This window comes from Ranitomeya variabilis, chromosome 8, assembly GCF_051348905.1.
Source record: "Ranitomeya variabilis isolate aRanVar5 chromosome 8, aRanVar5.hap1, whole genome shotgun sequence".
NCBI lineage: Eukaryota > Metazoa > Chordata > Amphibia > Anura > Dendrobatidae > Ranitomeya > Ranitomeya variabilis.
Window position 1 is genome coordinate 23,645,901 of NC_135239.1, and position 27,526 is coordinate 23,673,426.

Genomic DNA, 27,526 nt, shown 5'->3' on the forward strand with positions numbered 1-27,526 from the left:
GTGTCAGCCTCCTAGCAGCAGCAGCATACACCCACGGTTATCTGTGTCCCCCAATGAAGGCTCCAAGAAAGAGATTTTACGGTGAGTACCAAAAATCCCTCTTTTTGCCTAAACTAGGCTGGGTGTTTTTCACATTGATTTTTAGGTTGAGTGTCCCTTTGCAATGCACTTACTGCAGATTGTCTTTGGTTTTTACATTATTGCAGTCGTCTTTCTTTTTATTTTATCTTTGGCAGGTCAACCAAATTGGTCATAATCGAGAGGCTTCTTTTGCTGGCAGAGCGCTATGTGATCACTATCGAGGTAAATATGCCATTGGCACTTGTGTGTACACAGACTTTAGCCATACAGTAACCCTGGTGAGCTAGAGATGTTCGGTAGGAACATAGAAGTTGGTAGTTTATAGTAGCCATATTGTACACCCAGTTACACATTGTTTCAGCTGCATTTTTTGGAAATTATTGGATTGTGCGTGATCTCCGTAGCATCGCTGCTTTTCTTTGGTGTTGATTTATTTTTTTTCCCACTGCAGGATCTGTACTCCGTTCCCAGAACAATTCTACCTCACGGTGCCTCTTTTCATGGACATCTCTTGACGCTGAACCTTACTTATGAGTCTACCAAAGATACATTCACCATAGAGGTCTGTGAATCCTCTGACGTATCTGATTACAAGGGGTTGCAATTGCTCTGCATCTGGTTGTTTACATGGGAAATTAAAAAAGATAAAATATTCCATAAATGTCTGATAGAAGGAAGTGCACTCAGTTGTATTTGGAAATCCCAAAGCTGTGAGTAGAGAGAGTCGGCGCCCCTCTCCTGTCACTGCAGGCCGGGCACCAACAGGGAATCTAGGGACTCGTACAGGTGTGATCTGCCTCTATTAGACGTTTATGGGTATGTTGAGGATATGTCATCAACATATGTTGGGAGACTTACCAGACCGGGCCAGTCTCAAAAGGCCAACGTTCACAGTCCGAGTGGCCATGGATCTCCTGATCTGATCTTGACAGCCTCATTTATGGCTACAAGGATATTAAGTTTGGGTCAGGAGACCTGTGCCCGATCCAGACGTTGTGGTCCGTAGTTGGACCGTGCATGTCCAATGTGTGCAATAAGTTACTGTTGTTTGCAAATTCCTGTCCTGTGCAGAACTTGTTTGGGAGAAATATATGGACCGACCCCATACAGGGAGCAGTTATTTACCATGCTAATATACCATGGCCAGGTTATTATATTGGTAAAAACTAATGTAGTCATCCAAAAATATCTGAAATATCACATTATGGTATATACCAGCAAAGTTTACTACTGGGAATATGTATTTGTGTGATGTTTAAAGACAGATAAGACTTGTCATTTATGTACCAGGCCCACAGCAATGAGACCATCGGCAGCATCCGCTGGAAGATAGCCCGGCACCTGAACTGTCCTGTAGAAAACATGCAAATATTCGCGAACGAGAGCTTGGTAAGTAGCGTCCGTGAGCTCCGAATTGTCCCTTTGCTCTTCTAGGAAAGCTGTAACAATACCTGTTTGAGAGCGATTTGTTCATTATCAGATACTACATGATAAAAATCATCTTCGGGTCTGCAGCCCTCACTCTTGCGTCTTCAGTAACCTGGCGCCTGCTCTGTTGTAGCTGACGGTGAATAAAGACCAGAAATTGCTCCATCAGTTGGGATTTTCAGATGACCAGTCGCTCACAGTGAAGACCACAGGCAGTGGTACCCCGTCTGGGAGCTCCACAGAAACCTCCTCTGCTTCCAGCAGCAGCGCCGGCTTCAGCTCATCGTATGTGATGGAACAGGTATGTAGGGTAAAGTCAGCAACACAAGTCCAAGGCCTTCAGGAAGGACAACGAATGCTTCTTACCCCTTACTGGCTCCTCTATAGGTGAACTTGTTTTTAGAGGAACTAGTTTGAGTATCTTTGTGACTTACCTTGTTTCCGTTCCTCCTTTCCAGGAAAAGTCTCTCCCAGGCGTGGTGATGGCATTAGTCTGCAATGTGTTTGACATGCTCTATCAACTAGCCAACCTGGAAGAGCCCAGGTAATTGTGCGTTATACCTCTGTCTTCCATACGATTATGTATCAGGTTAGTACTTTATACCTGGTGCACTGACGAATGTCCGTCTCTGCAGGATCACCCTAAGAGTCCGGAAACTTCTCCTGCTGATTCCTACAGACCCAGCAGTGCAGGAAGCACTGGATCAGCTCGACTCTCTGGGCAGGAAGGTAAATGAAGTTTTCACTCACTTAAATCATTACACCCCACAATCTGAATTTTTTTTTTTTTTTTTAATAAATGTTTATTTTTCACTCAGAAGACACTTCTGTCAGAGTCACAGCCTTCAAAATCCCCATCTCTGTCCTCCAAACATCATCACCAACCCAGCGCCAGCTCCATCCTGGAAAGTCTGTTCAGATCGTCTGCCCCTGGCATGTCCACCTTCCGTGTCCTGTACAATCTAGAGGTAATCACAAAATGTTACCTCTGAATATTTATACATACATATGATCTACCGTACATAAAAGCCACTGTGTGGATACATTCCTTGCATGCCGTATAAAACCCCAAAGCTGCACTCAGTATTCTGCTGGTGCAGGCACTGTGTACATACATTAAGTTACTGATCCTGTACTGATCCTGAGTTATATCCTGTATTATACCCCAGAGCTGCACTCACTATTCTGCTGGTGCAGTCACTGTGTACATACATTACATTACTGATCCTGAGTTACATCCTGTATTATACTCCAGAGCTGCACTCACTATTCTGCTGGTGCAGTCACTGTGTACATACATTACATTACTGATCCTGAGTTACATCCTGTATTATACTCCAGAGCTGTACTCACTATTCTGCTGGTGCAGTCACTGTGTACATGCATTACATTACTGATCCTGAGTTACATCCTGTATTATACTCCAGAGCTGTACTCACTATTCTGCTGGTGCAGTTACTGTGTACATACATTACATTACTGATCCTGAGTTACATCCTGTATTATACTCCAGAGCTGCACTCACTATTCTGCTGGTGCAGTCACTGTGTACATACATTACATTACTGATCCTGAGTTACATCCTGTATTATACTCCAGAGCTGCACTCACTATTCTGCTGGTGCAGTCACTGTGTACATACATTACATTACTGATCCTCAGTTACATCCTGTATTATACTCCAGAGCTGTACTCACTATTCTGCTGGTGCAGTCACTGTGTACATGCATTACATTACTGATCCTGAGTTACATCCTGTATTATACTCCAGAGCTGTACTCACTATTCTGCTGGTGCAGTTACTGTGTACATACATTACATTACTGATCCTGAGTTACATCCTGTATTATACTCCAGAGCTGCACTCACTATTCTGCTGGTGCAGTCACTGTGTACATACATTACATTACTGATCCTGTACTGATCCTGAGTTACATCCTGTATTATACCCCAGAGCTGCACTCACTATTCTGCTGGTGCAGTCACTGTGTACATACATTGCATTACTAATCCTGAGTTACATCCTGTATTATACCCCAGAGCTGCACTCACTATTCTGCTGATGCAGTCACTGTGTACATACATTACTGATCCTATACTGATCCTGGTTTACATCCTGTATTATACTGCAGAGCTGCACTCACTATTCTTCCAGAGGAGTCACTGGGGAATCGGGCCTTGGAAAAAAAAAAGTGACCCCACAGGAATCTGCTCATAAAATAATTTGTGGTCCGGCGGCAGCGCTGGAGTGGGGAATGTATTTTGGTGATGTCGTCGTCTTTTCTATCTCTCCAGGCTGACTTCCCTCTGTGAAGTATACACTGATTTCGGTACACACGTTTTAGGTTTGACATGACAAAAGGCCCCGCACAAGCTTCACTATTCAGCAATTCTAGTTGATGATGGACCATTCCTGGTTGAGTGTAGATAAGATTGCAGGTTGCTGCTCTTCTTAGGTTTTCTTTGCTCATCACTCGGCCGGTGACGACTTCTGTTTCTCATTCAGGTTCTCAGCTCCAAGTTGATGCCGACGGCCGATGATGAGATGGCGAGAAACTGCGCCAAGTCCTTTTGTGAAAACTTTCTTAAAGCTGGAGGATTAAGGTTGGCTACTGTCCTGCTCACTGCAACTTTCTAATCTATAAATTCTCTGCTTGCTGTCTGCAAGTGAAAACTTATGTTTCTACAACTGACGTCTAAAATTTTTGTGCTGTGCAATTTTTACAGATGAAACCGGTGTTTTATGTTTCATTTATAAATACCACAGAGCAAACTTTATGTAAAACATGCATATATAATACTTGTCACACATATGAAGGTTTGCTGCAATTTAGGTCTAATACAAACAACATAATAAAACGTGTACACACACACACACACACACACACACACACACACACACACACACACACACACACACACACACACACACACACACACACACACACACACGTATTCACCGTGGACTAATTTCGAGGCAAAATTGCCTGGAGCGGCAGAGGAAGCTGACTGGAACTCTAGTGCCACCTATTTTTAATTTCACAGAGAAGCATTGCAAGGCTTAAAAGTCTCCTCACCTTGGCAGGCTTGACGTGCCACTCTCCACAAGCAGAAATGTTACCACTGGGCATCATATAGTCACTTGTGTCACTGATTCTCTCACGCTGTCGCCTTTTGCTTCCCTGCAGTTTGGTTGTGAACGTCATGCAGAGAGACTCCATCCCTTCCGAGGTGGACTACGAGACGAGACAAGGCGTCTACTCCATCTGTCTGCAGCTCGCCAGGTTTGCACATTACCAGGAATCAGTGACCTATGAGGCCGATTCTTCCCGTGTTGTGAATGAGTTGCCTCTCTCTCAGGTTTTTGCTGGTGGGGCAGACCATGCCAGCCGCATTCGATGAAGACCTGGCAAAGGATGGAGTAGAGGGGCTATCATCAAGACCTTTCCGGAATGCAGGGCGACAGTCTAGTAGACAGATGTCCATTTGTGGGACTCCAGAAAAGTCCTCGTATCGGCAGCTGTCCGTCTCCGACCGCTCGTCTATCAGGGTGGAGGAGATAATTCCTGCCGCTCGAGTTGCTATTCAGGTGATGTCCGATTTCAGGATGTGTCCTCTAGGTCGGGGTTGTGTCATTTCTTACTAAGCAAATGTGTGTCCCCTTTTATATCTTTGCAGACCATGGAGGTAAATGATTTCACACTCACAGTCGCTTGCTTCATGCGTCTGTCCTGGGCTGCAGCTGCCGGAAGATTAGACCTTGTCGGCAGCAACCAACCTATCAAAGAAAGTAACAACACTCTGTTTCCTGCCGGGCTGCGGAGCCGACTAAGCAGCTCAGGTGAGAGGCAGTCATTATACAACCTACAGACCGCTCAGCCGCAAAATACCTTCTCTTCTGGTAATTCTGAGCTACAGCCTGTATTATACTCCAGAGCTGCACTCACTATTCTGCTGCTGCAGTCACTGTGTACATACATTACATTACTGATCCTGAGTTACATCCTGTATTATACCCCAGAGCTGCACTCACTATTCTGCTGGTGCAGTCACTGTGTACATACATTACTGATCCTGAGTTACATCCTGTATTATACTCCAGAGCTGCACTCACTGTTCTGCTGGTGTAAATAGCCTGATGTAAATACAACACTTCCCAAATGTTGTAAGATTTCTGCTCTGAAGGCGACTTTGAATTTATAATGCAGTCTATTTACAAAGAATTTCACTAATTGAGGACCTAATTGTATATTTTATGTAACAAGTTTGCAGACTGGAGAAAAAAAACTGTATAAGTCTTGTCGCCACCTCCGCGTTCAGCACTTCTTTCTCGTCGTTGCAGGAAGTAACTGCAGCTCTGGCAGCGAGGGAGAAGCCACTTCACTACACGCCTGGATCTGCGTCCGGCAGCAGTCTGTGTCCACCAAAGATGCCATTATTGCTGGAGAGGCCTTATCTCTGCTGGTCACGTGTCTTCAGCTCCGCAGCCAGCAGCTGGGTATGTGTTGTGAATTTGGATTCTGGGCTCCCCCGGTGGCTACTGGTGGAATTGAACTTGTGACATCATCTTCCCTGTTCACCTGTTCTGATTAGATCTGGGTGTCGCTATATAACCTGGCTTCTCTGTTAGATGCTTGCCGGTCACCAATGTTATCAGAAGCCTCTCTGTGCTTGTTCCTGCTCCCAGACATCTACTAGATAAGTTGGACATTCGTCCATGTTTTGTTTTTGTATTTTGGTTCCAGTTCACAGCTGCAGTTTCGTTACTGTGTCTGGAAAGCTCTTGTTGATCAGGAATTGCCACTCTGGTATTATGAGTTAATGCCAGAGTCCTAAAGTAATTTCTGGATGTGTTTTGTTAGGGTTTTCTACTGACCATGAAAGTATGCTTTCTGTCTTCTGCTATCTAGAAAGCGGACCTCAAATTTGCTAAAACTATTTTCCTGCTGCGTTTGTTGTTTCATCTCATATCACCGCCAATATATGTGGGGGGCTTCTGTCTCCTTTTTGGGCATTTCTCTAGAGGTGAGTCAGGTCTTATATTTCCCTCTGCTAGCATTATTTAGTTCTCCGGCCGGCGCTGGGCATATAGGGATAAAAAGTAGGACATGCTACCTGGCTACTTCTAGATGATGCGGTAGGTTTAGTTCATGGTCAGTACAGTTACATCTTCCAAGAGCTTGTTCCTATTGAGGCTTATGCTAGTTCTCTGGCCATGGAGATCATGACAGTTTGACCGGCCCACTAAAGGGTTAAAATCCTTGGCTGAGAAAGGAGAGAAATAAGAAGTCTGCTGAGAATTTTTTTTTTTTTTTTTTTTCTCTAGTTGTGAGTGTGCTCTTAATTGGATCACTTGCCAGTCTGTCTATGCTGCAGTCTTTCTTTTTTTTTCTCTCTCCTTCTAATCTTTGAATGGCTCTATGTTCACCTGTCTATAATGGATCTACAGAGTGTAACTGCAGGTTTGAATAATCTCGCCACGAAAGTACAAAGTTTGCAAGATTTTGTTGTTCATGCTCCGGTATCAGAGCCGAGAATTCCTTTGCCGGAATTCTTCTCAGGGAATAGATCTAGCTTTCAGAATTTTAGAAATAATTGTAAGTTATTTTTGTCCCTGAAATCTCGTTCTGCTGGAGACCCTGCACAGCAGGTTGGGATTGTGATTTCCTTGCTCCGCGGCGACCCTCAAGATTGGGCTTTTGCATTGGCACCAGGGGATCCTGCGTTGCGCAATGTGGATGCGTTTTTTCTGGCCTTGGGCTTGCTTTATGAGGAACCTCATTTGGAACTTCAGGCAGAAAAAACTTTGATGTCCCTATCGCAGGGGCAAGATGAAGCTGAAATTTACTGCCAAAGATTCCGTAAATGGTCTGTGCTTACTCAGTGGAATGAGTGCGCCTTGGCGGCTACTTTCAGAGAGGGTCTTTCTGATGCCATTAAGGATGTTATGGTGGGGTTCCCTGTGCCTGCAAGTCTGAATGAGTCCATGACAATGGCCATTCAGATCGATAGGCGTCTGCGGGAGCGCAAACCAGTGCACCATCTGGCGGTGTCCACTGAGAAGACGCCAGAAAACATGCAGTGTGATAGAATTCTGTCCAGAAGCGAGCGGCAGAATTTTAGACGGAAAAATGGGTTGTGTTTCTATTGTGGGGATTCTACTCATGTTATATCAGCATGCTCTAAGCGTACTAAAAAGCTTGATAAATCCGTTCCCATTGGCACTTTACAGTCTAAATTTATTTTGTCTGTGACCCTGATTTGCTCTTTGTCATCTATTACCACGGACGCCTATATCGACTCTGGCGCCGCGTTGAGTCTTATGGATTGGTCCTTTGCCAATCGTTGTGGGTATGATTTAGAGCCTTTGGAGACTCTTATTCCTCTGAAGGGGATTGACTCCACCCCATTGGCTAATAATAAACCACAATACTGGACACAAGTGACTATGTGTATTAATCCGGATCACCAGGAGACTATTCGTTTTCTGGTGCTGTATAATCTACATGATGATTTGGTGCTGGGATTGCCATGGCTGCAGTCTCACAACCCAGTCCTTGACTGGAGAGCTATGTCTGTGTTGAGCTGGGGATGTAAGGGGACTCATGGGGACGTACCTTTGGTGTCCATTTCATCATCTATTCCCTCTGAAATCCCTGAGTTCCTGTCTGATTATCGTGACGTCTTTGAAGAACCCAAGCTGGGTTCATTACCTCCGCACCGGGAGTGCGATTGTGCTATAGATTTAATTCCGGGTAGTAAATACCCAAAGGGTCGTTTATTTAATCTGTCTGTGCCTGAACATACTGCTATGCGAGAATATATAAAGGAGTCCTTGGAAAAGGGACATATTCGTCCATCGTCATCTCCCTTAGGAGCCGGTTTTTTCTTTGTGTCAAAAAAAGACGGCTCTTTGAGACCATGTATTGATTATCGGCTTTTGAATAAAATCACGGTTAAATATCAATACCCATTGCCGTTGCTGACTGATTTGTTTGCTCGCATAAAGGGGGCCAAGTGGTTCTCTAAGATTGATCTCCGTGGGGCGTATAATTTGGTGCGGATCAGGCAGGGGGATGAGTGGAAAACCGCATTTAATACGCCCGAGGGCCACTTTGAGTATTTGGTGATGCCTTTTGGTCTTTCTAATGCCCCTTCAGTCTTCCAGTCCTTTATGCATGATATTTTCCGCGATTTTTTGGATAAATTTATGATAGTGTATCTGGATGATATTCTGATTTTTTCGGATGACTGGGACTCTCATGTCCGGCAAGTTAAGAGGGTTTTTCAGGTTTTGCGGTCTAATTCTCTGTGTGTCAAGGGTTCTAAGTGCGTTTTTGGGGTTCAGAGAATTTCCTTTTTGGGATATATTTTTTCTCCCTCTTCCATTGAGATGGATCCTGTCAAGGTTCAAGCTATTTGTGATTGGACGCAGCCCTCTTCTCTTAAAAGTCTTCAGAAATTTTTGGGCTTTGCCAACTTTTATCGTCGATTTATTTCTGGTTTTTCGGATGTCGTTAAGCCATTGACCGATTTGACTAGACAGGGTGCTGATGTTGCTAATTGGTCCCCTGATGCTGTGGAGGCCTTTCAGGAGCTTAAGCGCCGTTTTTCTTCTGCCCCTGTGTTGCGTCAGCCTGATGTGACTCTTCCTTTTCAGGTTGAGGTCGACGCTTCTGAGATCGGAGCTGGGGCAGTGTTGTCGCAGAAAAGTTCTGACTGCGCCGTGATGAGGCCTTGTGCCTTCTTTTCCCGTAAATTTTCGCCCGCTGAGCGGAATTATGATGTTGGGAATCGGGAGCTTTTGGCCATGAAGTGGGCGTTTGAGGAGTGGCGCCATTGGCTTGAGGGGGCCAGACATCAGGTGGTGGTATTGACTGACCACAAAAATTTGATCTATCTTGAGACCGCCAGGCGCCTGAATCCTAGACAGGCGCGCTGGTCATTATTTTTCTCTCGGTTTAATTTTGTGGTATCGTACCTACCGGGTTCTAAGAATGTTAAGGCGGATGCCCTTTCTAGGAGTTTTGAGCCTGATTCACCCGGCAACTCTGACCCCACAGGTATTCTTAAGGAGGGAGTTATCTTGTCAGCCGTTTCTCCAGACCTGCGGCGGGCCTTGCAGGAGTTTCAGGCGGATAGACCGGATCGTTGTCCGCCTGATAGGTTGTTTGTTCCTGATGATTGGACCAGTAGAGTCATCTCTGAGGTACATTCTTCTGCATTGGCAGGTCATCCTGGCATTTTTGGTACCAGGGATTTGGTGGCAAGATCCTTCTGGTGGCCTTCCCTGTCACGAGATGTGCGAGGCTTTGTGCAGTCTTGTGACGTTTGTGCTCGGGCCAAGCCTTGTTGTTCTCGGGCTAGTGGATTATTGTTGCCCTTGCCTATTCCTAAGAGGCCTTGGACGCACATCTCGATGGATTTTATTTCGGATCTGCCTGTTTCTCAGAAGATGTCTGTCATCTGGGTGGTGTGTGACCGTTTTTCTAAGATGGTCCATTTGGTTCCCCTGCCCAAATTGCCTTCTTCTTCCGAGTTGGTGCCCCTGTTTTTTCAAAATGTTGTTCGTTTGCATGGTATTCCTGAGAATATCGTTTCTGACAGAGGAACCCAATTTGTGTCTAGATTTTGGCGGGCATTCTGTGCTAGGATGGGCATAGATTTGTCTTTTTCGTCTGCTTTTCACCCTCAGACTAATGGCCAGACCGAGCGGACTAATCAGACCCTGGAGACATATCTGAGGTGTTTTGTGTCTGCTGACCAGGATGATTGGGTTGCTTTTTTGCCATTGGCGGAGTTCGCCCTCAATAATCGGGCCAGCTCTGCCACTTTGGTGTCCCCGTTTTTCTGTAATTCGGGGTTCCACCCTCGATTTTCCTCCGGTCAGATGGAATCCTCGGATTGTCCTGGAGTGGATGCGGTGGTGGAGAGATTGCATCATATCTGGGGGCAGGTGATGGACAATTTAAAGTTGTCCCAGGAGAAGACTCAGCTTTTTGCCAACCGTCACCGTCGTGTTGGTCCTCGGCTTTGTGTTGGAGATTTGGTGTGGTTGTCTTCTCGTTTTGTCCCTATGAGGGTCTCATCTCCTAAGTTTAAGCCTCGGTTCATCGGTCCGTATAAAATATTGGAGATTCTTAACCCTGTTTCCTTCCGTTTGGACCTCCCTGCATCCTTTTCTATTCATAACGTTTTTCATCGGTCGTTATTGCGCAGGTATGAGGCACCGGTTGTGCCTTCCGTTGAGCCTCCTGCTCCGGTGTTGGTTGAGGGTGAGTTGGAGTACGTTGTGGAAAAAATCCTAGACTCCCGTGTTTCCAGACGGAGACTCCAGTATCTGGTCAAGTGGAAGGGATACGGCCAGGAGGATAATTCTTGGGTCACTGCATCTGATGTTCATGCCTCTGATCTGGTTCGTGCCTTTCATAGGGCCCATCCTGATCGCCCTGGTGGTTCTGGTGAGGGTTCGGTGCCCCCTCCTTGAGGGGGGGGTACTGTTGTGAATTTGGATTCTGGGCTCCCCCGGTGGCTACTGGTGGAATTGAACTTGTGACATCATCTTCCCTGTTCACCTGTTCTGATTAGATCTGGGTGTCGCTATATAACCTGGCTTCTCTGTTAGATGCTTGCCGGTCACCAATGTTATCAGAAGCCTCTCTGTGCTTGTTCCTGCTCCCAGACATCTACTAGATAAGTTGGACATTCGTCCATGTTTTGTTTTTGTATTTTGGTTCCAGTTCACAGCTGCAGTTTCGTTACTGTGTCTGGAAAGCTCTTGTTGATCAGGAATTGCCACTCTGGTATTATGAGTTAATGCCAGAGTCCTAAAGTAATTTCTGGATGTGTTTTGTTAGGGTTTTCTACTGACCATGAAAGTATGCTTTCTGTCTTCTGCTATCTAGAAAGCGGACCTCAAATTTGCTAAAACTATTTTCCTGCTGCGTTTGTTGTTTCATCTCATATCACCGCCAATATATGTGGGGGGCCTCTGTCTCCTTTTTGGGCATTTCTCTAGAGGTGAGTCAGGTCTTATATTTCCCTCTGCTAGCATTATTTAGTTCTCCGGCCGGCGCTGGGCATATAGGGATAAAAAGTAGGACATGCTACCTGGCTACTTCTAGATGATGCGGTAGGTTTAGTTCATGGTCAGTACAGTTACATCTTCCAAGAGCTTGTTCCTATTGAGGCTTATGCTAGTTCTCTGGCCATGGAGATCATGACAGGTATGTATGAGCAGCCAATACCGTCCTCCGTAAAACCCCTAATATTAAATGTCTTCAATATTTAACTTTATTAGGCTTTTAATTTTAATCTCATGTAAATATTATTGTCACTAAATAATAGGTCTCAAATATGGGTGCGCTTTTTATGCACATTTTGTTTTCATTGCCACCTTGCAGCCACTAGGGGGAGCTCACTGTATTAGGTGTATAGCTCCCTATGCAACTGTCTAAACCAGTACTTCTTGCTCCCCCTAGTGGTGGCTGCTGGCACAAGAAATGTAGCGGGAACAGTCAAGGAAGCACCACTTTATTACTCTCCCTCCTGTAGTATATGCATAGAAAATAAAAGCTTGGGTACAGTGCACTTCAGACACAATTTGTTCATGCTTTCTTTTTATTGGTGCAGTCATATCTTTATTTTATTACTTATTTAATCGCCTTTAATTTGTTGCAGGATCCTTCTACAATTTGCCTTCAGTTACTGACTTCACTATTGATATTCTCCTGGGGTCTCCCAGTGCAGAGGTAAGTTGCACCCGGGATTGTTCCCAGATGTCTGCCATCTCCTACATCACGTCTGATGTATGTACCCAGTCACAAATACACGATTTGTGCATCCCCACAGATCAGACGTGTTGCGTGTGACCAGCTGTACACCCTGAGTCAGACCGACACCTCCACGTACCCCGAAGTCCAGAAACCCAACCTCTTCCTTCTCAACGTCATCCTGTCTGCACAGCTGCCTCTCTGGTCACCGACCAGCATCATGAGAGGAATCAATCAGAGGTAGGTCCTGTATGTGGGTCGGCTCTGGATGCCTCGCGGCTTTGAGCCTTGTAGTACTTCTCTATATAAAGGTATAATGTTCAGTGAGAGATTATCGATGGAAGTGAATGAAAACCTCATCATTGTTTCTTCTTTTTAGGTTATTGGCCCAGTGCACAGAGTATTTTGATTTACGATGTCAGCTCCTCGATGACCTCACGAGTAGGTGTCGTTGCAATCGTTCGATAACTATATACATTAATTTACTATATCTAGAAAGGAGGAAACATCAACCATATCTATAGGCGCTATTCCCATGGGAGGGTCGTTTAACGACTAAAGTTACGTTCAGCAATGCTGAGCCCAATTTAAAGACCGTGTATGAAGTTAGATACCGGACCAGCTCTGCAACATTCCACCTGCAGATCAGATACAATTTTCAACACGACTCATTCCCTTTAACATGGTTATTGTATGGCTTCTATCTCTGACGAGGCGATCCTGATCACTGTGTTCATTCCCCTCAGCCACGGAGATGGAGCAGTTAAGCATCAGCCCAGCGACCATGTTGGAGGACGAGATAATGTGGCTGGATAACTTCGAGCCAAACCGAACAGCGGAGTGTGAAACCAGCGAGGCGGACAACGTGTGGCTGGCCGGTCATCTCAGGCTCATTAAGACGCTCCTGTCACTGTGCGGCGGCGAAAAAGAAATGCTTGGTCAGTGTATAAATGAAGCTACAGTCACCCCACACACAGCAGTGCCGCCCCTTACTGAATCATGGCGTTGTGTATTGTATACAGGTCCTTCCCTTATTAAACAGCTGCTGGACGATTTCCTCTTCCGTGCCTCAAGAATAATTCTAAACAGCAACTCACCCGCTGGTAGTGGAGCATTAAGCCAGCAAGATTTCCACCCCAAGTAAGATATCCGCCAGGTTTATGAGAAGTTAACATTTAGCTTCACCTTTTATCACTTTTTGCAGGACTGAAGGTCAAGTATAAAACTGCTGCAATACTGCCCTAATGTGCAAGAATAAAACTGTTATACTGCTCCCTAATGTACAAGAATATAACTACTATAATACTGCTCCTATGTACAGGAATATAACTACTACAATACTGCCCCTATGTACAAGAATATAACTACTATAATACTGCCCCTATGTACAAGAATATAACTACTATAATACTGCTCCTATGTACAAGAATATAACTACTATAATACTGCCCCTATGTACAAGAATATAACTACTATAATACTGCTCCTATGTATAAGAATATAACTACTATAATACTGCCCCTATTTACAAGAATATAACTACTATAATACTGCCCCTATGTATAAGAATATAACTACTATAATACTGCTCCTATGTACAAGAATATAACTACTATAATACTGCTCCTATGTACAAGAATATAACTACTATAATACTGCCCACTATGTACAAGAATATAACTACTATAATACTGCTCCTATGTACAAGAATATAACTACTATAATACTGCCCACTATGTACAAGAATATAACTACTACAATACTGCCCCTATGTACAAGAATATAACTACTATAATACTGCCCCTATGTACAGGAATATAACTACTATAATACTGCCCATATGTACAAGAATATAACTACTATAATACTGTCCCTATGTACAAGAAAATAACTACTATAATACTGCCCCCATGTACAAGAATATAACTACTATAATACTGCCCATATGTACAAGAATATAACTACTATAATACTGCTCCTATATACAAGAATATAACTGTTATAATACTGCTCCTATGTACAAGAATATAACTACTATAATACTGCTCCTATGTACAAGAATATAACTACTATAATACTGCCCCTATGTACAAGAATATAACTACTATAATACTGCTCCTATGTACAAGAATATAACTACTATAATACTGCCCCTATGTACATGAATATAACTACTATAATACTGCCCCTATGTATAAGAATATAACTACTATAATACTGCCCCTATGTACAAGAATATAACTACTATAATACTGCTCCTATGTACAAGAATATAACTACTATAATACTGCTCCTATGTACAAGAATATAACTACTATAATACTGCTCCTATGTATAAGAATATAACTACTATAATACTGCCCCTATTTACAAGAATATAACTACTATAATACTGCCCCTATGTACAAGAATATAACTACTATAATACTGCTCCTATGTACAAGAATATAACTACTATAATACTGCTCCCTATGTACAGGAATATAACTACTATAATACTGCTCCTATGTACAAGAATATAACTACTATAACACTGCCCCTATGTACAAGAATATAACTACTATAATACTGCTCCTATGTACAGGAATATAACTACTATAATACTGCCCCTATGTACAAGAATATAACTACTACAATACTGCCCCTATGTACAAGAATATAACTACTATAATACTGCTCCTATGTATAAGAATATAACTACTATAATACTGCTCCTATGTACAGGAATATAACTACTATAATACTGCCCCTATGTACAAGAATATAACTACTACAATACTGCCCCTATTTACAAGAATATAACTACTATAATACTGCCCCTATGTACAAGAATATAACTACTATAATACTGCCCCTATGTACAAGAATATAACTACTATAATACTGCTCCTATGTACAAGAATATAACTACTATAATACTGCTCCTATGTACAAGAATATAACTACTATAATACTGCCCCTATGTACAAGAATATAACTACTATAATACTGCCCCTATGTACAAGAATATAACTACTATAATACTGCTCCTATGTACAAGAATATAACTACTATAATACTGCTCCTATGTACAAGAATATAACCACTATAATACTGCCCCTATGTACAAGAATATAACTACTATTATACTGCTCCTATGTACAAGAATATAACTACTATAATACTGCCCCCATGTACAAGAATATAACTACTATAATACTGCCCCTATGTACAAGAATATAACTACTATAATACTGCTCCTATGTACAAGAATATAACCACTATAATACTGCCCCTATGTACAAGAATATAACTACTATTATACTGCCCCTATAAGAATACTCTGATGCTGCCTTTTATGGATAAGATTATATATATTCTATATTCTCAGACTTTTGTGTTTATCGGGGATCGTTGCAGGTGCAGCTCGGTGAACAGTCGTCTGGCAGCGTACGAGGTGCTGGTGATGCTTGCGGAGAGTTCTCTTGCTAATTTACAACTCATCACCACAGAGCTGCTGTCCATGCACCATCAGCCGGATCCCGCACTCACCAAGGAGTTTGATGTGAGTGTAGTTACAGCAGATCTACCAGCACACACAGATTTGGGATCTTTGATGCTCATCTTTTCCATTCGGTATCTTTGTCCTTCTTACCTGATATTCCTTCTTTTTAACTTTCCAGTTTCTGCCCCCAGTCGACAGCAGGTCGAACTCTGGATTTGTCGGTCTTAAGAATGGAGGCGCCACGTGCTACATGAACGCCGTCTTTCAGCAGCTGTATATGCAGCCAGGTCTTCCTGAGGTCCGGTAATCGCGTATAATCTGTTTTGTGTTATCTTCTGCTTAGTTTTATCCCAGAGTGCCCCCTAGTGGCTGCTCCATTTATCTGCGGCAGGATATCTTAGTAGCTGGCTGTATTATCACCTGTGGCATACCCTTCATATAATCTTCTGCTCTTAGATTATTTCATTCTAACATGAGGTCACCTCCTTGTTCCATCAGGCCTTGCTCTCGATGGAGGATGAAACAGATAATACAGACGACAGTGTCTTCTACCAAGTCCAATCCTTGTTTGGCCATTTGATGGAGAGCAAATTGCAGTACTACGTCCCGGAGAACTTTTGGAAGGTGATTTCCATATATAGTCTGTGAATGGGAAGGAAAACTAGTTATCAATTATCCGCTGGATAGATGATAACTTATAGATCATTTGGGGTACAATTGGGGGGTACGACGCCCTCCATGCCATTCCATTCATTTTCTTTGGGGCCGCTAGAAAAAGCCAAGCACTGCAGTCAGCAGCCCCATAGAAAGTGCAGCAGCCAAGCGTGAGCTCTGCCGCACTTTTGAGGTTAAAAAGTCCCCATTCTTCCAATCAGTGCAGTGATGAGACCACCACCAATCTAATTTGACACTTATCATGTGGATAGTTGATCACTTGTTTACACTGGAGAACACCTAAAAATCAGACTGAGAGCAGCAAAAGTCGCTGCTTTTTATTCTAAATGGAAATCAAGTAACCCAAAATGATTACAAGTCAAAGGTGGTAATTTTTGCAAAAAAAAAAAGTGCCGCTTCTGCATCGGGAGACAGTGAGCTCAAATGGCTGATACCGGGTTATTGTGGGCACAGAAGATAAATGTGAGTTAGAAAGGCTGGAGCATAGCTAGATGCATTTCTATAGCTTCTGGTAGTATTCTCATAGCTGACGCGTTTTACTGCACATTTGAGATGCAGCATTCTTGATCTTTAGATTTTCAAGATGTGGAACAAAGAGTTGTACGTCCGGGAGCAGCAGGACGCCTACGAATTCTTCACCAGCCTCATAGATCAAATGGATGAATATCTAAAGGTACTCCTGCTTAAAAATAAAACAAGCAAGTTTGCAGTTCACTTTTTATTAGAATTTTTCCCCGTTCTCCCACCAGTTATACATAATTTTATTATTACCGACTTGTTTCCATATAGCAGCATTGGAAGCGCATAATGTTCAGCCCAGATGGGCAACAATGTCAGAAGTCTACTCAAGAAGACGAGACAAATCCTATAATTGACTTCATATCAAGATAAGATTATATTCAGTTCAGCTTTCTGCTATTTCTTACTCTTTCAGAAAATGGGACGTGAACAATTGTTTAAGAACACTTTCCAAGGAATCTACTCCGACCAAAAGATCTGCAAGGATTGTCCGCACAGGTGAGGCCGAGAATAGACGCTGCGGTTTACAAATCCATCTACCTGTATTGTTTGAAATCGCTGAACAATTCTGCCTCATTCCCATTGTGCATTGTTCACCTAGATATGTGTGTTTTGCAGATATGAGCGAGAGGAAGCATTTATGGCTCTGAATTTAGGGGTAACCTCCTGCCAAAGCCTTGAAATTTCCCTAGATCAGTTTGTGAGAGGAGAGGTGCTCGAGGGGAGCAATGCATATTACTGTGAGAAGTGCAAAGACAAGGTGAGTGCTCAGATGATGAAGTAATACATTGATATGAAATTAATCTGTACAGTCCTAAATTACACTCCAGAGCTGCATTCACTATTCTGCTCTTTGAGGCATAGTGTACAAATACTTTGATCTCAAGGTATCATTCAAAGTGAAACCTTTGTCCAATTTTAACCATTTTGCTGTCTTAAATTTTTTTTCTTTCAGAGGACGACGGTGAAGAGAACGTGCATCAAATCGTTGCCCAGTGTCCTCGTCATTCATTTGATGAGATTTGGATTTGACTGGGAGAGTGGACGCTCCATTAAATATGATGAGCAGATCAAGGTTTGACACAGAACAGGCGGCACAAATGCACTGGATGTAGTTGCAGCATTCAGGCGCTGACATTACTTCTCTTCCTTTTGCTTTGCTTTTCTTAGTTCCCTTGGATTCTGAATATGGAGCCTTACACTGTGTCCGGGATGGCCCGTCAGGACTCCTCCTCAGAGGTGGGAGACAACGGGAGGCATCCAGACCCCAGCGGAGGCTCTCCACGAAAGAAAGTGGCCCCCACGGAGAATTACGAGTTGGTTGGTGTGATTGTGCACAGCGGTCAGGCTCACGCCGGTCACTATTACTCCTTTATTAAAGATCGCAGGTAAATCCATACAGGGCTCACGAAACAACCTGGAAATAACTGCGGCATCAGCATCTCATCGCTTTTTCTGTCTTGCCACAGGAGCTGTGGAAAAAGCAAATGGTTCAAGTTCAATGACACTGTGGTGGAGGAGTTCGATCTCAACGATGAGACCATAGAGTACGAATGCTTCGGTGGAGAGTACAGACCCAAAGTTTATGATCAGTGTGAGTTGCTGGTCCCCTAATGTGGACTAGGTGACGGTATACCGGGCATACGGTTTACTTGCTTTTTTTATTCTGTGCAGCCAACCCTTACCCAGATGTGCGCCGGCGCTACTGGAACGCCTACATGCTTTTCTACCAACGCGTTTCAGACCAGAACTCTCCAGTTTTACCAAAGAAGAGCCGAGTCAGCGTTGTGCGCCAAGAGGCCGAGGATCTCACTCTGTGAGTTGTTACCCTCCGCAGATAGATATTATCAAGGCGTGATTTCTGCTGTAAATGGTACAGAGCTCACGACTCTTGGAATGCAGATTTTGGTGCTTTTGTTTGAGCCAAAGCCAGACACAGATCCAGCATGAAAAAGTAGTATACATCATTCCTCATTATGTCCAATCCTGGCTTTGGATCATCAGAAACTGCATGTGTGATTCAACCTGAAGGAAAGGTTCACATGACCTTATTGTAACACCATTCACAAGTCTCTGAACTAACAGCACCAGCGGATTATGTGATACAGTTAATTTAGGTTTCGAGACCCACAGTTGACCGAAATAATATAGACTAGTAAATACGGCTATGATATGGTCACATGAACCCACCCAAAAAGGCTTTTCAGAGTGTTTGTTATTTATGGATAAAATTGGTTTAATATGTGGCTGATGTCCATCTTTCCAGGTCTGCACCATCATCTCCTGACGTTTCACCCCAGTCCTCTCCTCGGCCGCACCGGACCAATGACCGTCTCTCTATATTAACCAGGCTGGTCAGAAAGGGGGAGAAGAAAGGTCTATTTGTTGAGAAGCTGCCGCTTCGGATATACCAGGTAAAGTGCAGCTTTCTGGCCAGATACGTTGCTTTTTCTAGATGCAGTAAGTAATGCGAGCAGAGATGTAAAGTGATTAGACAACTGTCGGTTCTCTCTGAAAGAGTCTTTGGAGGGGGTAATATTTGGGGGTCTTTGACACTTGCAGAATATTTCCATTAGCTTGGGGGGCATTTGTAGCTTCCTGTTGTACATGTCATCTTTGCCTGTATTTAGCCTGGTTATCTATAGTTTCTGCATTACATTTACAGATGGTGAGAGATGAAAATCTAAAGTTTATGAAGAATCGGGATGTTTACAACAGCGACTATTTCAGTTTTGTGCTCTCTCTGGCATCTGTGAATGCAGTAAGTACTACATGATTTGTTATTACCAGGACCTGTAATTGCAGAGTTTCACCAGTTTCTCTGTCCCTCCAGACAAAGCTCAAGCATCCAAACTACCCCTCAATGGCCAAGGTCGGAGCACAGCTCGCTATCCATTTCCTCTTTCACACCTACTTGCGGACAAAGCGGAAACTCAGGTAAGGAATGACACCCACCTGTAGTCAATAGGGTCACTAGCAGTGATGAGCGAATATACTTGGTACTCGAGATTTCCCGAGCACGCTCGGGTGTCCTCCAAGTATTTGTAAGTTCTCAGAGAATTAGTTTTCAGTGCCGCAGCTGAATGATTTACATCTCTTAGCCAGCTTGATTACAAGTGGGGATTCCCTAGCAACCAGGCAACCCCCACATGCACTTATGCTGACTAACAGATGTAAATCATTCAGCTGCGGCGATGAAAACTAAATCTTCCATTCACTGACAGCATGCATTTTAGCAATAAGAAAACCATTCATTTCCGTTTCTCGTCATATCGGTCTGAATGGTATTTACACGTCCGTTGTTTGTATCGTGCATCATTCCGTGTGTTCTGGTTGCAGGGTCGACACAGAGGAATGGATTGCGACCATCGAGGCCTTGGTTTCGAAGAGCTGTGAAGCCTGTCAGTGGCTTGTGGAATATTTTGTTGGATCAGAAGGCAGAGAACTCGTCAAGTAAGTTTAAAGTGATTTTTTTTGCCATCATGATGGAGCTTTGTTTTTTCAATTACAGAGCACCAAATCCCTTGCAGAGGCTTAGAAATAAAAGTTGGCTTTCCTGACCCACCACTAGGGAGCGCTTACTGTAGTCCACTGTATATACTGTATATGGTGAGCTCCCCCTAATGGAGTCTTCATGTTCAGGGCTGGTATAGATGGACGTAATCGTTTCTGTACATCTGATAGCTGCATTGTTTTCCTTAACAGGGTTTTTCTCCTGGAGTGCTGTGTCCGAGAGGTCAGATGCGCCGTGGCCACTATTCTAGAAAAGACACTAGATGGCGCTTTACTTCACAGAGACAAGGTAATGGGAGTTGTAATATGTGCTTTGGGGGACATTAAACATCGTCCTCACGTCTGTATGTGGTGCTGCAGGTTAATGGAGTCCATCTGCTGATCGAGATGCTCCTCGGTCTGCTGGACAAGGACGTACCGGAGAACTGCAAGAACTGCGCTCAGTACTTCATCCTTTTCAACAACTTTGTGCAAAAGGTAATTTGTAAAAGTAATTGCACCACCAGGTCCGTAATGAGGCATGCTGGCACTTACAAGAAGTAAATCACTAGTTTACAGTACAGCCAAATGGCAGAACAGTATGTAAATCAAGCCCTGACCCGTATTTTATGGCGTACTTTAAGAGAAATACGGTCAAATAATATCTTTATCGTTTGTGTGGATTGCTTCACTCTGGAGGTTTGTCTCAGAGCTGATATTTCCAGGAGCGTTATCTACAACTTTGTCATGTTGAACTTGGGGAGGGGATCTGATTGGAATTAAAATACCGGTCCCGGGACCTCCCTCCTCTTGTAAATCTGTGCATGTTATAACAGTGTATAATTCTTCATTCTCTCACATTCAGCAAGGAGTGCGAGCTGTGGAGCTTTTACTAAAATACTCTGCACTGCGACATTTCATCAACTTCCTGCTCGGCCCCAATAGGAAGAACAACCAGGTATCCAGACGTTGTGTTTCTACAACATTTACATTTACTTATTACCCTGTGTGTGTACAGCGTCATAAAACGGCTCATCGTTCTGTCACTGTGTTCAGATACAAAACTTTCATTTCATGTATTGCCAGAATCGCCGCTGGAGCCCAGCACAGGCTCGCGAGTTCGGCTTCTTGCACAATACAATTGCACTTTTGGTTCTACATTCTGACATTTCTCCACATCAGACCGTAGGTAAGAACTTTTTTTATTGTAATCTACATGAACAGATAAGTCACAATTCACAACTTATACTGATCCTGGGTTACATCCTGTATTATCCTCCAGAGCTGCACTCACTATTCTGCTGGTGCAGTCACTGTGTACATACATTACATTACAGATCCTGAGTTACATCCTGTATTATACCCCAGAGCTGACTAATCAGTGAGCACTGGGAGATTGCAGCTCTGAAGCACTGAGAGATTGCAGCTCTGGTCTTGGACTGCCGTCCAGGCTTTTACTTTTGTGATATCTTGTGTCTGCACAAAGTATATATGTATAAGTAATTAATGTGATCTTGTGCGTCAGCTCCGGGGGTGTCCAGGCCGCAGCTTTCGGGGGGCAGGCTCTGTGCTCTGCTGCCGCTGCATTCAGAGGTGGAAATGCTGATGTTCATGCATGATGGGAAGCCGTACTTGCTGGAGGTATGCCGCTGCCTGTACGATTGTTTGGGGGGGGGGGGGGGTTCTGTGATTTTGGATTCTCTCCTCAATGGCTGCCTGCACTTCCAGGTGATGTTTGCACTGCGGGAGCTGCCCGGGTCCCTTTCGGTCCTCATGGAGATGCTGGTTTATTGCTGCTTCTGTAACGAGAGATTCTCTCTGACTGCTCTCAACTTCATTAAGGTGAGTGATGCTGCCACAGTCTCAGTGGGCCACAACACAGAAGAATGGGGACCGGTTACAGGAGGTCTCAAGTATGGGAATATCCAGGCGGGATATGTTCTCCTGCAGACGCCATTCTTCCATTACCCCCATTCATGGTGTCTGCCATTTCTTTATGAAACCTGCAGCATAGGAAGACGCCTCATGCATCGCTGTCAGCACTAATACAGAAGAAACCTTTTTGTTTCCTTGGCACATACATACCTTCTGAATATGTTTATCACGTGTTTTTTTGCAGAATCAGCTGGAATCTGCGCCCCCTCATGAGCTGAAGAATATGTTCACTCTCCTCCATGATATCCTGGTAAGTAAAACGAGCTCTTGGAGGAATTTGCAGTTTTTCGGTGCTTTATGTTTTCTCATTTTTCATGTAAATTTCCTTATCTCCTTAAGGTGATTGAAGATCCCATCCAGCTGCAGAGGCTGAAGTTTGCATTTGAGTCTGACGGATTGCTGGGTGAGTCCAGGTTGTCCGCGTCTTACCACATCTCCTTTGCATCCCCCTCTTCTCTGCACTAGGTTTCTGTGTGTATGAGCATGAAGCATCCAAATAAATCTGGTGCTATTCTAATTGCATCCCAGGATATAAGGATTTCCAGACCATGAAGCGTTGAGAATCCTTCAACTCTGACATGGGGTTCATTTACTTATCTCTTCATTTCTTTTGTTCCCTTAGCATTAATGCATCATAGCAATCACATAGACAGCAGCCGCTGCTACCAGTGTGTCAAGTTCCTCGTTACCCTGGCCCAGAAGTAAGTCTGAAATGTCTGTGGATTGTAAATCACGATGAGTAGTCCATGGCCTCTGAGCGGGAGTCCTGCGAACCATCTCCTACCTACGGTAATCCCTGGCTCCTCTTCTGATTAGTCGGCCCGGCGTAACATCATCGCTGCAGTGTGGCTGATACGTGATGTCGTGCGGGGACTACTAATCGGATAGGGATGCCAGCGGATAGCAGGAGGATCGTAGGGATCTGTGAACTAAGGCAAATCGATTCCCTAATTGTAAGCTCTTTGGATCAGCACCCGATTGTGTGTTTCTGCTCCAGACATAAACTTTTGGAATATGAGAGATTAATGTCATTTAAAATTGAATAAAGGTTGCTGTGTTTGGCAACAGGTGCGCTGCCGCTAAGGAATATTTTAAGGACAACTCTCAGCACTGGAGCTGGGCCGTGCAGTGGTTACAGAAGAAGGTGAGTCCCGATCTTCAGCCATCCTGGGCCGTAGTGTCACTCACTGTAAATGCATCATATAGTTGTAATCTGGATAATTTATCTGAACTATCAGGAAGGCACAGAGATTTTTGCTGCTTTTGTTTATATTTATATGGTCAGAATTTATGGTCAACAAAACTATCATCCGTGTGAGCAGTACGAAGCGAGGACATTTTTTTATCTGCCACTGGATATAAGAAAAAAATAGATAAATACTGCTCCTCACTGACAGCAAGCAGAGATCTTAAGAGTGCTGATATTATTAAGACCAATATTTTTCCCTACAGTCTTGATGAAACGTCTGTTCGAAGTAAGGTACATTAGAAGACGGAGCTAAAAATCATAAAATTCCACAAAAATGTAACATTTCAAATAGTTCTACACCATAGAATTCTGCCGAAAACTGATGAATCGGTCCCCTAGTCTCCTAGAAAGTTGCAGAACTTTTTATTATACAATAAAAACTTTTTGTAACTTTAGTCTTTACCCTGCGGTGATTTTCTCTCGTGTCAGATGTCTGAGCACTGCTGGGCGCCACAGAGCAACGTGTCCAACGAGACGTCAACTGCCAAAACCTTCCAGCGGACCATCTCTGCACAGGTAGGGGACCGAGATGTGGGCAGATTGGGGCACACGGTCTGTGTATATATGTGTGTGTGTAATATATGTACGATATCGCCACTGACTGCGGTCTCTCTGCAGGACACCTTAGCCTACGCCACCGCCCTGCTGAACGAAAAGGACCAGTCTGGAAGCAGCAATGGTTCGGAGAGCAGTCCAGCCAATGAGAATGGAGAGCGGAGCATGCAGCAGGTGCGGCACCCGTATCACGCTCTGTGATGGGGCGGATACATGGATGATAGGAGGAGTAGTCACTGCCATTGTGCCAGCAGGAAGATGCACCTTTTGGTATCGCCGCAATTGTACTGATGTGAATTGCATAATGAACACCATAAAAACGTAACAAAAAATAAATTGGTGGAATTGCAAATTATTTTTTCACCTCATTTGGAATCTGGAATTACTTAAAAAAAAGAAAAGAAAAAAAAAAGAATAATTTGCTGCGGCGGGAAGGAGTTTAGGGGTCAGTGGTGTACTTGCATTGAATAGGACGGTGGCACAGCTATTAATTCTTGGTTTTGTGACCTCGTTACATCCATGATCTGAGTCAACAAATGCCCCCATTTGTGCCTTCCTACAGGGGCATTTTTCAGAGCCTGATGCTTTTTTTTAATTTTTTTTTAATTTTTTTATGTATTTAGGGCCCCGACTCTCCGATGATCCTTGGAGACACAAAAAGTGACCTTGAGGACGTCGATCCTTGAATCCAGGTACAAAGAGACGAGGAGGCGCTCGCCACGCTGTGAAGACAATAACGCACTTTGAAGACCACACTAGTCTCATCTCGACTTTTCCTCCGGAGTCTGCGGCTTCGTCTATCCTACAGGTCACCAAGAGACCGGACAGCAACGCTCACCGCCAAGGTCATTTGTGGAACTTGTCGCATCAAGGAGAACTTTGATCGTATTGCTGTAAAAACAACGGATACAAAGTATTTTTCTCAGAATTTTATTGAAAAAAAACATGAAAAATCGGCAAGTGACTGAATTTTTTTTTTTTTTTAAAGTTCGTGAGCATTAAAGGAGTGAATGTACAATTGTTGCTTTTTCTGCAATGCTGCGGAGATTTTGTTTTTTTCTTTTCAGTTTTATACAAAGTGTAACAAAAAGAAAAAAAAAACCTGGAGCTGCGACCGGCAACTTTTTAATCTTTCAATAATAGGAATATTAAAATGATGTACAAAGACGTGGAAGAGACTTGTAAACATTTAGTTTGGATCCGATCTTTTAAAGAAAAGTAAAAGAAAAAAACAACGCTTTGTAATAAATGTCTCCCATAATTTATAGAGTGCCATAGGAATCAATGCACAGCCAATCGTCTCGTGTTACAGACTTACCGGGGTCATTTAAAGTGTATCTGTCATTTGCCATAAATCTGTATATTTTTTTGCCTAGTGTAAATGCCGCTGTTCTCCTGAATCCGGCGATGTTTTTATTTCATTCCTGCTCCTGAGATATGGCCTCCTCTTATCTGTATATAAATCTAGTCTTGTTATACAAGTGGGTGTGGTCTCTATCTCTTTTCTGTGGGTGTCTTCTGACAGACTACGCCCACTTTGCTTAAAAGACTACATGTATATAACAGAAAGAAGGGGACATATCTCAAGAACTGAGAGGCGCAGAAAGAAAATAAAAACATCGCCGGATTCAGGAGAACGGCAGCATTTACTCCAGGTAAAAAAATCCACATTTATGGCAAATGACCGATTCTCTTTAGAGAGGAACTGACGCCTCATTCACAGTGGCCCCAGCCGATCAGAGCTCATGGGAGGTGGTATGGGACAAAAATTAGTTAAAAGGACAATTCCAGAGAACTACCATCTTTATATGTTGGAGTTGACTCTCATCTGGATAGTCCAAGAGTTGGTATATCACCTCGAGGGGACCGTCTCTAGAGACCTCAACCCAAATTGGTGGTTTCTTGCATGTAGACATGTCAGTTACTAGAACTCTAGATGTAATATTTGGATAATTTCCCTTTAAGAGATGGATTGGGACTTGCTGGCTACAATGGCACATTAACCGGGACTGTAGCCGGCTGATATTTATTACTCCACGAGGCGCAGGGTCGATTGTGTCTCATCCCCATCATCTGTGCTTGTTGCATAAGTCCCCCCATTGGGTCTAGGGAGAGGAACACTTTTGTGAGTTTGGATAGTATGTGTTCTGTAATAAACATGATTTCTGTAATTTTTACATCCATTGTACAGATCCCCCAAAATGTTGTATTTTTTTTGTTCCCATTTAGGTCAGGATAACATTACGGTGAGTTTGTGCTTTGTATCATATCGCCGACCTGTGTGTCGCCACGTGGGCCTCATTGTGCACAGCCGTTTGGAAACTCTCCGCGTTTTGTCGGCACATTGGGCCTGTTTTTAAGAACAGATTTTTTTTTTTTGTCATGAAAATGAGGAATGCACAAAAAGTTTAGACATTTCAGAAATTTGCAATCAAAATGTATAAAAGTCAGGTCAGGCAAAGGAGATTTGCATTTTACAGTCTGTGCTTTGCGCACCCCACTCCTCCTCTAGGACGCGGGAGCCGGACATGCCTGGATTAGCTTCATCAATTCCAATTTTTAAAGAGCAATTAATTGCCATTCGAGCAACTGTAAAAAGTTGTGCTGCCCCTTTAAGTTGTTGCATTTTACGTTGTTATAGATCATCATGCAGTGTTCTGAGATCTATAGTTCTGCTTTCATCAATTTCCTCCTCAAATCGCCCTTTTCCCCCCACTATGCAATTTGGGAGGGGGGTGCTGTTTTAGGTGACCTGCACAGGACTCAGATGTCTGTAACACAAGACGATTTCGCTATTTCTGCCTTTTTCATTATAACTGGAATTTGTCTGAACCCCGACAATATCATTGTGCAAAGGGAACTCTGGGGTTTAGGAGCGTCTGATGTGACCTGGGGTCAGACTGAAGCATTTCTCTGTTTTGTGCCAATTGATTTTTATTCATGGTGTTGTACATTTTATTTTTTTGATTTGTTGCACTGATCTGTTTTAATTTTTAGGTCTTTTTTTTTTCCCCAATAAATGCACCGTATTCTACAACGCCTCCTTCCTCGCCCGCCCAGCGTGGATTATAGTCCTGTCCCTGATCTCTTATCTACCATTGTCTTTAAAGGGAATAATGTATCATCAGGGTGTATGTTTTCTCCTTCGCCTCATTGGGGGACACAGACCGTGGGTGTATGCTGCTGCCACTAGGAGGCTGACACTAAGTGATACAAAGAAAGTTAGCTCCTCCCCTGCAGTATACACCCTCCTCCCCTGCAGTATACACCCTCCTGCTGGCTCTCAGCTCCTCCCCTGCAGTATACACCCTCCTGCTGGCTCTCAGCTCCTCCCCT

At 43.6% G+C, this 27,526-nt stretch overlaps 1 protein-coding gene across 2 annotated transcripts in view; it reads left to right on the plus strand.

The window, feature by feature from the left end:
* USP24 (ubiquitin specific peptidase 24) overlaps nucleotides 1–27,227 on the plus strand; it is an 87,539-nt gene extending 60,312 nt beyond the window's left edge. Inside the window, exons 24-67 of one of the 2 annotated variants that reach the window (XM_077276241.1) lie at nucleotides 237–303; nucleotides 533–643; nucleotides 1,372–1,470; nucleotides 1,643–1,810; nucleotides 1,968–2,053; nucleotides 2,145–2,238; nucleotides 2,328–2,477; nucleotides 4,016–4,113; nucleotides 4,698–4,793; nucleotides 4,870–5,098; nucleotides 5,188–5,350; nucleotides 5,852–6,007; nucleotides 12,190–12,260; nucleotides 12,361–12,521; nucleotides 12,661–12,722; nucleotides 13,028–13,219; nucleotides 13,304–13,421; nucleotides 15,681–15,825; nucleotides 15,944–16,063; nucleotides 16,264–16,389; nucleotides 17,015–17,113; nucleotides 17,375–17,457; nucleotides 17,578–17,719; nucleotides 17,915–18,034; nucleotides 18,130–18,347; nucleotides 18,429–18,553; nucleotides 18,634–18,775; nucleotides 19,226–19,373; nucleotides 19,625–19,720; nucleotides 19,793–19,896; nucleotides 20,299–20,412; nucleotides 20,665–20,761; nucleotides 20,833–20,949; nucleotides 21,317–21,409; nucleotides 21,538–21,640; nucleotides 21,977–22,092; nucleotides 22,180–22,293; nucleotides 22,571–22,636; nucleotides 22,726–22,789; nucleotides 23,009–23,087; nucleotides 23,455–23,530; nucleotides 24,065–24,151; nucleotides 24,254–24,364; nucleotides 24,814–27,227. In XM_077276241.1, the coding sequence (XP_077132356.1) occupies nucleotides 237–303; nucleotides 533–643; nucleotides 1,372–1,470; nucleotides 1,643–1,810; nucleotides 1,968–2,053; nucleotides 2,145–2,238; nucleotides 2,328–2,477; nucleotides 4,016–4,113; nucleotides 4,698–4,793; nucleotides 4,870–5,098; nucleotides 5,188–5,350; nucleotides 5,852–6,007; nucleotides 12,190–12,260; nucleotides 12,361–12,521; nucleotides 12,661–12,722; nucleotides 13,028–13,219; nucleotides 13,304–13,421; nucleotides 15,681–15,825; nucleotides 15,944–16,063; nucleotides 16,264–16,389; nucleotides 17,015–17,113; nucleotides 17,375–17,457; nucleotides 17,578–17,719; nucleotides 17,915–18,034; nucleotides 18,130–18,347; nucleotides 18,429–18,553; nucleotides 18,634–18,775; nucleotides 19,226–19,373; nucleotides 19,625–19,720; nucleotides 19,793–19,896; nucleotides 20,299–20,412; nucleotides 20,665–20,761; nucleotides 20,833–20,949; nucleotides 21,317–21,409; nucleotides 21,538–21,640; nucleotides 21,977–22,092; nucleotides 22,180–22,293; nucleotides 22,571–22,636; nucleotides 22,726–22,789; nucleotides 23,009–23,087; nucleotides 23,455–23,530; nucleotides 24,065–24,151; nucleotides 24,254–24,364; nucleotides 24,814–24,876 (5,089 nt within the window). In that variant the 3' untranslated portion in view covers nucleotides 24,877–27,227. The remainder of the gene's footprint in view (nucleotides 1–236; nucleotides 304–532; nucleotides 644–1,371; nucleotides 1,471–1,642; nucleotides 1,811–1,967; nucleotides 2,054–2,144; nucleotides 2,239–2,327; nucleotides 2,478–4,015; nucleotides 4,114–4,697; nucleotides 4,794–4,869; nucleotides 5,099–5,187; nucleotides 5,351–5,851; nucleotides 6,008–12,189; nucleotides 12,261–12,360; nucleotides 12,522–12,660; nucleotides 12,723–13,027; nucleotides 13,220–13,303; nucleotides 13,422–15,680; nucleotides 15,826–15,943; nucleotides 16,064–16,263; nucleotides 16,390–17,014; nucleotides 17,114–17,374; nucleotides 17,458–17,577; nucleotides 17,720–17,914; nucleotides 18,035–18,129; nucleotides 18,348–18,428; nucleotides 18,554–18,633; nucleotides 18,776–19,225; nucleotides 19,374–19,624; nucleotides 19,721–19,792; nucleotides 19,897–20,298; nucleotides 20,413–20,664; nucleotides 20,762–20,832; nucleotides 20,950–21,316; nucleotides 21,410–21,537; nucleotides 21,641–21,976; nucleotides 22,093–22,179; nucleotides 22,294–22,570; nucleotides 22,637–22,725; nucleotides 22,790–23,008; nucleotides 23,088–23,454; nucleotides 23,531–24,064; nucleotides 24,152–24,253; nucleotides 24,365–24,813) is intronic. The other variant, XM_077276242.1, reaches the window with a different exon arrangement.
* Nucleotides 27,228–27,526: the final 299 nt, after the last annotated feature.